General features: G+C 39.2%; 1 protein-coding gene across 1 annotated transcript in view; it reads right to left on the minus strand.

The window, feature by feature from the left end:
- The window catches only part of pcsk1 (proprotein convertase subtilisin/kexin type 1), a 78,907-nt gene that overhangs the window by 15,071 nt on the left and 51,103 nt on the right, over positions 1-12,733 (minus strand). The window contains exon 11 of the mRNA XM_043709690.1: positions 1,808-1,965. Within this exon, the coding sequence (XP_043565625.1) occupies positions 1,808-1,965 (158 nt within the window). The remainder of the gene's footprint in view (positions 1-1,807; positions 1,966-12,733) is intronic.

Genomic DNA, 12,733 nt, shown 5'->3' on the forward strand with positions numbered 1-12,733 from the left:
GTTGTGGTTCTGTTCGCCGAGCTGGGAATTTGTGTTGCAGACGTTTCGTCCCCTGTCTAGGTGACATCCTCAGTGCTTGGGAGCCTCCTGTGAAGCGCTTCTGTGATGTTTCCTCCGGCATTTATACAGGTTTGTATCTGCCGCTTCCGGTTGTCAGTTCCAGCTGTCCGTTGCAGTGGTTGGTATATTGGGTCCAGGTCGATGTGCTTATTGATTGAATCTGTGGATGAGTGCCATGCCTCTAGGAATTCCCTGGCTGTTCTCTGTTTGGCTTGTTCTATAATAATAGTGTTGTCCCAGTCGAACTCATGTTGCTTGTCATCTGAGTGTGTGGCTACTAAGGATAGCTGGTCATGTCGTTTCGTGGCTAGTTGGTGTTCATGGATGCAGACTGTTAGCTGTCTTCCTGTTTGTCCTATGTAGTGTTTTGTGCAGTTCTTGCATGGATGAACGCCAACTAGCCACAAAATGACATGACCAGCTATCCTTAGTAGCCACACACTCAGATGACAAGCAACATGAGTTCGACTGGGACAACACTATTATTATAGAACAAGCCAAACAGAGAACAGCCAGGGAATTCTGGTCTCCTTCCTATCGGAAAGATGTTGTGAAACTTGAAAGGGTTGAGAAAAGATTTACAAGGATGTTGCCAGGAGGGTTTGAGCTATAGGGAGAGACTGAACAGACTGGGGCTGTTTTCCCTGGAGCATCGGAGGCTGAGGGGTGACCTTATAGATGTTCACAAAATTGAGGGGCATGGATAGGGTAAATAGGCAAACTCTTTTTCATGGGGTCGGGGAGTCCAAAACTAGAGGGCATAGGTTTAGGGTGAGAGGGGAAAGATATAAAAGAGACCTAAGGGGCAACTTTTTCACGCAGAGGGTGGTACGTTTATGGAATGAGCTGCCAGATGACATGGTGGAGGCTGGTACAACTGCAACATTTAAGAGGCATTTGGATGGGTATATGAATAGAAAGGGTTTGGAGGGATATGGGCTGGGTGCTGGCAGGTGGGACTAGATTGGGTGGGATATCTGGTCGGCATGGACGGGTTGGACCGAATGGTCTGTTTTCATGCTGTACATCTCTATGACTCTAGGATTCTATCACATCCAGATCCCTCTGCATCGCAGAGCTCGGCAATCCCTCACCATTAGATAATGCTAGAGGCATAGCACTCATCCACAGATTCAATCAATAAGCACATCGACCTGGACCCAATATACCGACAACTGCAACGGACAGCTGGAACTGACAACCGGAAGCGGCAGATTCAAACCACTACAAATGCCGGAGGAAAGATCACAGAAGCGCTTCACAGGAGGCTCCCAAGCACTGAGAATGTCACCTAGATAGGGGATGAAACATCTGCAACAAAAATTCCCAGCTCGGCAAACAGAACCACAACCTCAGAGGAAGACCACGATTTCAGGCCCCAGAATGCAGGTAAGCAGGACAGTTTCACTTGGGACAGCTAAACAGTCACCAGCAAAGAGCAGAGCAGGACAGTTTAAAGGAAAGGAGCCCTCTCTGTTGAGAAGATCATTCTACTGAACACAAATAGTGAGGGCTGCAATACACTCCGATGGGGAGCATTGAGGTTCCAGAACACAAAATCCTAAACTTAGATAAAATCCATTTTCAGTGCGTAGTAATACAATATCAGACGTACTGTGTCAACATTGAACACTCCTGATGCATAACCAGATGCAAAGCTAAACTCTTCATATTTCATCCTTCACCACAGGTTCAGAATATCCATTTCAGTTATGCACATCCTGTGTAGAATATAAAGTTGACTTACCTGCAGGAGATACCAGAGTGATGTGAAGGTCTCCTCTCCGAGTATATTCAATTGTGGCCTCCAGCTGGACATGTTCCAAAGCTTTAATATTATTGCCTTGCCCTTCACAAGCTTTGGTGGGGATTTCTATAGTAACCTCTCCACCAGCTTTCAAAGCCCTGCAGAAATGTATTAAATGGTTGACTTAAGACAATAATCAACAGATGAGATCCATGATTCATGCTGCGTGTCCATCATTTATTTTCCCTGAAGCATTTCCTAAAACTGAATTATTGGATGCAACTTAATAGGTATGTAATGTAAGTTAATGAAATAGAAAACAAGGTTTTCCATCACAAATTTTAATAAAAGTGCAATTTCTCTCAGTGAGAATCTGTTGATATAACATTTAATCTTTTCAGCAGCTGAACCAAAACAACTGGTATTTGACCATTTTAAGCCATGGTAAGAGGTTAAAGGATTATCAAACTATTTGATATCCATCGCTTACACATCTTTATTTTCAAGAGGTTTCAAACAATTTATATAATTAAAATAGTGAATTTAAAACACAAAATAATTATTCTTTAAAGCTGTGAAAGTACTCCAGATCCCTGTATTTAAATAGGCTTATTTGGTCAATACTGACAGCTCCAATATTAACCTGGAGTTTGACTAAATGTATTAATTTTGTTTTGGAATTGGCCAAGCAAGAAGGGACTTCAAGCACAAATTATCTGCCACCTAAACTGAATTTCTGCAATCAATAATGCTCGTTTAATAAAAACATTGTGCTAGAAACTGGCTATGTCCCCAGATTAAAACCAGATTAGCAAGTTTCTGTTAATTATATCCATTTGAGATCTTCCAAGAAAGGTTACAAAATGAAGCTTTTTTTTAGGTGCTAGGGCACTAATAGGCACATTTTGAAAGCTTTTAGCAACTTTTTAAAAAAGAAGATTCCAAGAACTTGATTATTGTACACCAACAGATCAAGCAAATGGTTTTATGTAGTATTTTTCAAGTCATTTTCAAATTTTTAAAAACAGGTACTCATAGATAGTGTCTGAGATCATCGCATGTAAATAATTACAGAATCACAGAATTGATTTGGAGCAGAAGAAGATCATTCAGTACACCATATCTGGACTAGCTCTTTCTATGTGCATAATGACCTAGTGGTCTTTGCCTGTACATTTTTACTATTTCAATAATCATATAGTGCTCTCTCTTAATTGAATCTGTCTCCATCACACTTCCAGACAGTGCATTCTTGACCTAAACCATTTGCTTTATGAAAAATTCTTACCTTTCTCATTTCTTTTGAAAATTATTTTTAGTCTGTGTCCTCTCATTTTTGACCTTTTTACAAATGGAAACTGTTTTCCAATGTCTGCTCTATGCAGACCTCTCATGATTTTGAAAACATTGATCAAATCTTCTCTTAGCTTTCTCCTCTCCAAGGAAAATAGTTCCAACATCTCCAGTCTATCTTTGTAACTGAAGTCTCTAATCACAGGAGCCATTCTCATAAAGCACGTCTGCATTCTCTGTAATATTCACATCCTTCAGAAAGTGTAGTGCACAATATTGCATGCAATACGACAGCTGAGATCTAAGTCGTGACTTATGCACATTCAGCATAATCTCCATTCTATTGTACTCTATGCAACTAATAATAAATCCTAGGTTACTGCATGATTTATTAATTGCTGTCTCTGACTGTCCAGCTACATTTATTGACTTATGATAATACCTATCTAGGTCTCTCTGCTCCTACATGCTGTTTGTAGTAGTATCCTTTATTATATACACACTATCTTCTTTCTATCTTACACTTCTCCACACTGAATTTCTTCTGTACTATCCATCCATTCCACCAACCTGTCCAATGTCCTTTTTTATTTCAACACTGTCCTCCTCATAGTGTACAATGCTTACAAGAATTGTAACATCACAAACTTTCAAATTGTCCTTTCTCTTAAAAGATGTTCAATGCCACAATGTGAGTTTGGGTTTCAGACAAAGTGGTTGAACTGAAGATGACGTTTTCTTATATTAATTCTCCAGAAAAAGAGTGACGTAGTTCATCCACGGATCATTTTTCTTCTTCAAAAGAAATTCATTCTCTTTCAATGCTGACCTGTCCTTCAAAGTTTTGTTCAAAGACGTTAGTTCATACTATTTGGGTTTGGAATGATTAGGTTTGTTGCTTGGTATGTATGCTTTGTGTCCCTTTAGTCTGCAGCACATCTTCAAGAAGTAACTTCTTTTGCTACAAGAGCAAGGTGCTAGGAGAAGACTGGAGAGTGCCGTTTTTGCTGGTGTTTTAGAACCACATTAGTGACAAAATACTGTTGTATTAGCATTTTGTGTTGATGTTGCCATATGTGGTACAGTATTCAAATGAAGGTCTGTTTCCTCTGGTTAACTGGTCTATTGTGCTTTAAGTCATAAACCCACTGTAAATTATTCTGAATTAAATGGAACTTTTGCTGTACAATGCTTCTTGAACAATTTTCTGGATCACGAAAAGCTGTATCAACAATTTCTTGAAAAAATAGATTTTTAAAAATTCTTCTGTATCTATTGCTATTTGAAGTGCTCATTCTAGAATTAGATCATCTCTCAACTGAAGTTCAGAGATTGAATTATCTCAGAGACTAATGGCAATTCTGTCACAAATGACCTCTTGTTGTATGAGCCTGACATTTTGAAGACATTTGAAGTTGTTGATTATTTTCTTGATTTGAAAGAATATTGTTGGTATTTTGATGTGCTTGGACTGATATTCATCTTATTGTCTGTGATATTCTTAGCTGAGTAATATCATTGTAGTAAAGATGTTGTTGTAGTACTAAAACTGAAAGCTTTTCACAATTATGCTGCTTTAAATGATGTTTGCCTTATAAAGTTTCTTTTCCCTTTACCAAACTGGTGTCTTCATTCAGATGAATGAAGATATTTCTTTTCCAAGATTGGTGAAGGATTTCTTGAGAATCTTTGGGTAGAACTTTCTCAAAACACCTTCAACTCAATAAGATTACGAGACTATTGAGTAAGATTTTAGATTGTATAAAGATGGCAACCAATTTTTTGACTCTAAATAAAGCTGTTGTGATATCATTTTAGCCGATTGTTTTTCAGTCTCAGTTGTAAATTTGCATTGGATTTGACACGTAATTAGATTTGCTCTTTACCTGATTTTGCACATTTTAATTATTAATAAAATTAATAAAACATCGTTTTTGAATAAAACTTGATGTTGTCAATCAAATGATTGAACTAATTAAAAACATTAATTTCACATCAGGGCTCTGATACTTTAAATTGCAGTAACAATTTTTATGCTAGATTTTTCTTTTCCTTTTTCAATGAGTTAAGCCCGTATTCAAGGAATTACCATATTTTACTGTTGTTAGCTTTGTCATCAATTAAATAGTGCATGCATTTATTAACTGTTAGAAAACGTAACTGCATTCCTCAGACTAGTTTAGCAAGTCAAACCATACCTCTGTGTTCCTTCCCTTAACAAATCAAATCTGCTCTGTATAGATAATAAAAGGCTTCCTTACATGGATTCCAAATTCAGAATTCTTCACATAGCTGCTAATAGTTTTTTAAAAAAAATTTAAAGTTTTTTGTTCAGCTATGACTGGCTGTAATTTTTGTTTTGACACTTAACAGTGCTCTGATGGCTCCTCTGTGGGAGTTTTCTGTTCAGAGATGTTTCCCTCACAACAGCAGTATGGCTGCTGTCTGCTAGTTGGTCTTAAAGCTGTATCAACAATTTCTTGAAAAAATAGATTTTTAAAAATTCTTCTCTCCAAATAATCTCAGATTTTGTTCCTTGATTTTCACTGCTGCCATAATTTTCCAGGTAGCGAATCCTGTGACTGTTCTACCTTTATCATGTGGTTGGATGTCACATTGAGCATTAAAGTTTGAAACAGATTGGGTCAAGGAAACGTTGAAGTCAAGAATTATTTTCAAACTTAAAATTTATAGTCATGTTATTTATTATGCATTAATACTAAACACCATAAATACTATATTAAAAAGTTATATCAAGAGCTAAATGTTAGGCAACAATTGTTTTCTTTGCGTTCAAGCCAATATTGAAGTCTGGTTTGGTTTAGACTTGTGGGGGGTTCTAATTTTCCCCTCACTGTGTGATTTATAGTCAATGATGTGCTACTCCATTACATCATTTCCAGTGATGCACAATGTTCCACATTCCCAGATCTTGGTCATTAATAGAAATTAGAAGAACCAGGGTACCCAGTAATGCAGTAATGCCTTGGGACTACCACTACAAACCTTACCAATTTTTTTCTCATAAAGCTGCTGTTTGATATTGTACAATATAACTTTTGGGAATTAAAACACATCTCATTAACAGCATTTTCTTCATTATACTTTGCTGTTGACTCTTCAAAGAGATTCAGTAAGTTGGTTCAAGATAATTTTCCTTAATAAAGCCGTGCTGCCTCCCTCTTGTTGAATCACATTTTTCAAGGTGGCTTTTATTTCAATCCAGCATTATTATTTCTGTAAGTTGCCCCACTATCAAAGTTAAACTGAGGGGTCTGCAATTGTTAGGCTTATCCTGAGAAATGCATATCAACAAGGGTGTGATGTTTGGAATTTTCCAGTTCTCTGGCGCCATCCCTGAGTCAAAGGAGGACTGGAAAATTATTGCCAGTACTTCTGCAATTTTTATTCTCCCTTCTTTCAGCACACATGGATGCATCCCTTCTGATCCAGGTGACTTATCAACTATAAATACCAACTTATCAATATTTCCTCCTTATCATTTTTTAACCCTTCTAATGACTATGTTTCCTACTTTGTTACAATAGCCCAGGTAACATCAAGCCAGGAGACCAACCTGGTTCAATGGAGAGTGCAGACGAGCATATAGGGAGTAGCAGGCACACTCTAAAGTGAGGTGTCAACCTCTTGAAGCCAAATAATGGAAGAAGCCAGTAATAGAGAGAGCTAATCTGTTCCACCTCCAATGGATCAGATCTAAGCTCTGCAGTCTTGCACATCCAGTCATGAATGGTAGTGGACAATTAACAACTCTCAGGATTCACAAGTATCCTCTTTTTTAATGATGGTAAAGTCTGTACATCAGTACAAAACATAAGAGTGAAGTATTTGCGATAATCTTCAGGGAAAACTGTCCAATGGATGATTAATCTCAGCCTAAACCAGAGGTCCCCAGAATCATAGTTGCTGGTTTTCAGCCAATTTGATTCGCTCTACATAAGAAATGGTTGGAAGCACTGGATGCTACAAAGGTGATCAGCCCTGATAACTGTTGCACTGAAGACTTGTGCTTGAGGATGTGGTATAACCATAAACCAGGCTATTCGTGTATAACTAAAACATTGGCATCTACCCAGCAATGTAGTAAATTGCCTCGGTCCAGTAAACAAAAACAGGACAAATCCAACCCAGCCAATTACTGTCCCAGCAGTCTATTCACCCTTGACATTCAATGCCATTTGGAATCCTGTACTGTCAATATCCTGGGGTTGTCACAGTCTAGAAACTGATCTGGACTCAGCATATTAGTGCTGCAGCTACATGAGCAGGTCGGAGGCTAGGAACACCACAGAGAGTAACACATTTCCTGATTTCCTAAAACTGTACACCATGTATAAGGAGTGTGATGGAATACTTCCCACTTGTCTGGATTGGTACATCTCCAAAACTACTCAAGCTTGACACCATCCAGGCAAAAAGCAATCCGCTGGATTGGCACTACATCCACAAACATTTAGCCCCTCCACCCTGAAGCACAGTAGCAACAGTGTGCATGACTTACAAAATGCAGTGCTGAAATTTACCAAGCTTCTTTAGACACCACCTTTAAAATCCAAGAAGACTATCATCTTGAAGGACAAGGACAGCAGCTATATGGAAACAGCACCACCTGCAAGTTGCCCTCCAAACCTCCTTAGTGTCCCAGAGTCAAAATCCTGGAAATCCCTCCCAAACATCATTGTGGCTCTACCTATACCAAGTGAACTGCAGCAGATCAGGAAGATAGCTCACCATCACCTTCTCCAGGAATAGACAATAAAAGCTGACCCAGCCAGTAACACCCGCATCTCATGTATGAATTAAGAAAAAATGTACTTTCCTGTTAAAGACAGATGCAAATATTTATCTGACACATTAGTCATACTCTCTGCTTCCATGCATAAATCTCATTTTTGGTGCCAAATTGACTATTTCTCCTTTTTATCACTATGTTATTTTTTAAGTTCTTATTGAAAACTTTGACATTCCCTTTAGTCTTAGCTGCCATCCTTATTCATGATCACTCTTTGACTCTCGATTATATTTTCTACCCGACAATCTCAGAGCAGACATTTCCTTCTTTGTCTTATTTGTTGTTTCCTCTTTCATCCAATGAGTTCTGAATTTGTTTGCTCTACTTTTCCCTTTTGAGGGACTATACTTTGACTCTGTCTGAAAGATTTTTTCTTTGAAAGTAGCTCATTATTCAACTACAGCTTTTCCCACCAATCATTGGTTCCAGTCGATTCAACCCAGCTCCTATGTCCATTGAAGTTAGCTGTCCCAGTTAATTCTTCTTACTCTGGATTAGCAACTGTTCTTTTTCCATCAAATTGTTGCATGAATATTTCTCCTGCACACAATCCAAAAATCCTTGTCCCTCTCTTTCCTTTAAACGAACTATCCTAGACTACATTCAGGTAGGTAACCTATACCACCCCACCCGCCCCCGCTATACACACCCAACACCCCAACCCCGTACCTAATCAATAACGCTTGCAGGTTTCACTATTTCTTTGCAGATTCTTTCCTCTTTCCTTCCAATTGGTTGGTGATCAGTGGACTACTCCGAGCAACATAATTGCATCCTTCTTGTACTTCAGCTGTTAACAAAACCAATTCTGGCCTTGAATCCTCTGAGGCACCCTCTTTCTGCAGGACTGCAACACACTCCTTACACAATACTGCAATCTCCTTTTGTGGGTGGCACGGTGGCACAGTGGTTAGCACTGCTGCCTCACAGCGCCTGAGACCCGGGTTCAATTCCCGCCTCAGGCGACTGACTGTGTGGAGTTTGCACGTTCTCCCCGTGTCTGCGTGGGTTTCCTCCGGGTGCTCCGGTTTCCTCCCACAGTCCAAAGATGTGCAGGTCAGGTGAATTGGCCATGCTAAATTGTCCGTAGTGTTAAGTAAGGGGTAAATGCAGGGGTATGGGTGGGTTGTGCTTCGGAGGGTCGGTGTGGACTTGTTGGGCCGAAGGGCCTGTTTCCACACTGTAATGTAATCTAATCTTAACTTTTTTGAACATCCAGTAATCAGGAATACTTTGTGCCCAATCCCACACTTTCTTTAGCCAGATCTATTCAATCACCATGGCATAATACCATATGGGAATCTGTACCTGTAACTCACTAAGTTTACTTACTCTACTCCACACATTTGCAACCATGCAGTGTATCCCTCATTTAAAACATTTTTTTTCCCCTTTCTGCTCATCTACTTATTCATGTAGTGTTCTCTCTTTTAGTGGTATCAGTCTCTCCCAGAGTTTGGTGAACCCTAACATTTCTCTTTAGTATTCTCTCCTGTTCCCTCACTCCTTTTGATTTACTCCTTTTCCCTAACAGCAGCACCAGCAAAATGGCACTTAATTAGAGTAGTCTCAATTCTGTTTAGACACTATTTTTTCAGCATGTACAGGTGCTGCCTCACTGACGGCCAAATCCATGCCCCAGGAATTCAGTCAAAAGTCAAACGCCACCAGGTTATAGTCCAACAGGTCTATTTGAAATTGCAAGCTTTTGGTGACAGATTTGAAGCAGGACCTCACACCCAAAGTGTATTGTATAACCTCAGATGTCCCCTATTGTACCTTGATTAACTCTTTAATTATCTATGGGCAAAGACTATGGAATCCGGATTTTGCAATTCAATCAGTAGTCTGCCTCCTAAACGATTCAACAAGGACAGCTAGTTTTAAAGTTGTTAAATTTTTGCTCGTAAGTATTGTGTCTTGTACCTCTTTACCATACCATGTCTGAGGAAAGAGCTGAGCTTCAAAGACTTACAATTTCAAACAAACCTGTTGGACAATAACCTGGTGTTGTTTGATTTTTGACCTTATCCACCACAGTCTGACTCCGGCATTTCCGCATAAGGAGTTTGATACGTTCCCTCCTGCACCAACTTTCCAGCCACGTAATCATCTGTCTTATCTCCTTACATTTTTGTACTCACTTGTGCATGGTATACAAAGTAATCCACATTTGGTACTAATAATGCTTAGCTTTGGCTTTCAACTTCTTAAATTTCTGTGTTTCATCTGAAGCCAAGTCTTAAGTCAAAATCGAAAAATTCTAAATGTTAAACTCTCTGATCTCTGATAGAATAGAAGGCATAAGAGATCAAATGCCAAAACAGATGATACTGATAAGGCAAGAAGAGATGGTTTGGCACAAATAGAAAAATAAAAGATGGGTCAAGAGGAGATGAAAATGCTTAGTGCAAAATTATCAGAAACAGCTGCCATCCAAAAGTATGGTTTAGATCTGAAATTGTTGAGCTAAAAGTTGCGTTCAGAAAGTTGTAAAATGTGTAATCAAAAGTCAATTGTCTGTTTCTCCAACTTATACTGAACAGCATTGGAACAGCATCAAAGGTCAATGACAGAGACAGGTCGAGGAAATGGGGTGGAGAATTAAAATGGCAGGCAACTGGAATTTCAGGGTCACACTGACTGGAGGTGTTCAGCAAGATGGTTACACAATCCATGTTCCATCTCCCAGGTTTAGAAGAGATAACTACATTACAAGTGAATACAATGTACTTCATTAAATAAAGTCCAAGTAAATCACTATTTCTCCTGGAAAGAGTGGTTAAGGTCCTTAATGTCATGAAGGGAGGAATTAAAAGGACAGACATTGTATCAGTTAAACTAGTTTGAGAAGATCCAGTGGAAAGCAGAGGGGGCAATGCAATTGACTGAGATGTGGACCAAGGTATCAGAGCAGAAAAAGTCCCTTCTGAATACTGAAAAGTGAAAGGAAGATACCCTTGGTGGGACTATCACTCTGGAGTTGGCGGAAGTGGCAGAGTTAAGAAGAATGTCCAAAAGACATTTAGTATTCAAACTGGAAGCAAAAGTCAGAGTGATGTGCTGAAGTGAAATTAAAAGGGTGAAACTTTGGAGAAAGTTTCCAATGTGCTTTGACTTCAAGCCTGTTTCCTTCAAATATCAGGTATTCTGATGGGAACCTGTATCTCTCCAAGCTACAGCTGCATTTTTATATGAAACTTCCTTTGCCCTATTCCTTTCCCCACTTCATCCAATATATTGATGACTGTCTCAGTATCATTTTGTTCTGATTTGGAGATGCTGGTGTTGGACTGAGGTGTACAAAGTTAAAAATCACACAACATCAGGTTATAGTCCAACAGGTTTAATTGGAAGCACTAGCTTTCGGAGCACTGCTCCTTCATGAGGTGGTTGTTAGTTGTTCTTGCCCACAAAACTGGAAAATTTAGTCAACTTTGTTTTGACTTTCAACCCTTCCTTTGACCATCTCCAACTCTTCTTTTCCATTAATTGACATCTCTATTTCTATTTCTGGAAGTAGACGTTAAAAACCACATTCACAATAAACCCACTGGCTATCCCAGTTAAATTGACTATACTTATATCCGACTTGTTTGCAGTAAAGACCCCATTGTATTATCTTAGTTACTTCACCTCCATCACCTTTTTTCTGGAAATGCTACTTGTGGTTCAGATATGTTTTCCTTTTCCATCACTGTCCTTAAATGTGTCCATCCCATTTTCCCATCCTTCTGCTTTCATGCCTTCTCCTCTGAATCAGTTTTGTTTGTGGAATACCTCAGTTCAGTGCACAATCTTGGCTGCCAATTTCCGGTCACCTTCCATTTTAATTTTCCTCTCCAGTTCCACTCTGACCTCTTTGTCTGTGATATTGTTCCATTGAAACTCAATGTGAGCCCCAGGAACACCACCTCAATCCTCAATTAGACTATTTACAGCCCTCCATACTCGGCTGTAATTTTGATGATTCCTGATCATACCCTCTGCTGTCACTTTTCTTTTTGGACAGTTGCTATAGATAATGGTTCTATCATTTCTTTTCCCAACTCCTCTCTTCTAGACCTAAACCCAACTTTTGTTTCTTTAATCATTCCATTACCATTAATCTTTTGCCTGCTACCTTCAATCTTTTCATTATCTTGGGTCAGGTTTTCACCAGAAATATGGGTAGATGAAGATTTCCCAGCTTGTTGCACTAACCCTTGGAAACATTGCCATTGTGTTTTCACTCCAGGAGTATGAGGGGTCATTGGGTGGGGTACGGAGGTGGAGTGGAATACATGTGTAACATCTGTTTAAATTACTTTCAAATGGTTCCTGCAATCAATGACACCTTTGAGGACTGTGAACCAGAAATTTTTAAGAATCTGACTCAATTCCATAAAACTTGTTGAGGGCAGGAAGATTTCTACCTCCCACAATGAAATTGGCCACATCAGGAGCACAGAACCTACACCCTTTACACATACCAGCGGAAATTACAGGCGCCCTGCAATAGTACCATCCATGATTTTTAATGGCCCATGACATATCCCCAACTCCATAACAAATCTGGCCTTTAATCTTTCCTGTTTTCCTATCACACACATTCTCTTTCATGCTTTGCTCTATTCCCCTTTTCCCCCGCTTGTTTTTGCTTAGAACCTGTTGTGCCAGAATACAATCTGAACTGTTAACTTTGTTTCTTCTCCACAGCTGCTGCCTGATCTGTTGAATATTTCCAGCTGTTTCTGGTTTTATTTCAGACTTATAGCTTCTGCAGTATTTTCCTCTTACGTCTACTTATATCACTTGGTGTCAAAGTTTGTTTGAGATTG

Source organism: Chiloscyllium plagiosum, chromosome 2 (genome assembly GCF_004010195.1).
Source record: "Chiloscyllium plagiosum isolate BGI_BamShark_2017 chromosome 2, ASM401019v2, whole genome shotgun sequence".
Classification (NCBI taxonomy): domain Eukaryota; kingdom Metazoa; phylum Chordata; class Chondrichthyes; order Orectolobiformes; family Hemiscylliidae; genus Chiloscyllium; species Chiloscyllium plagiosum.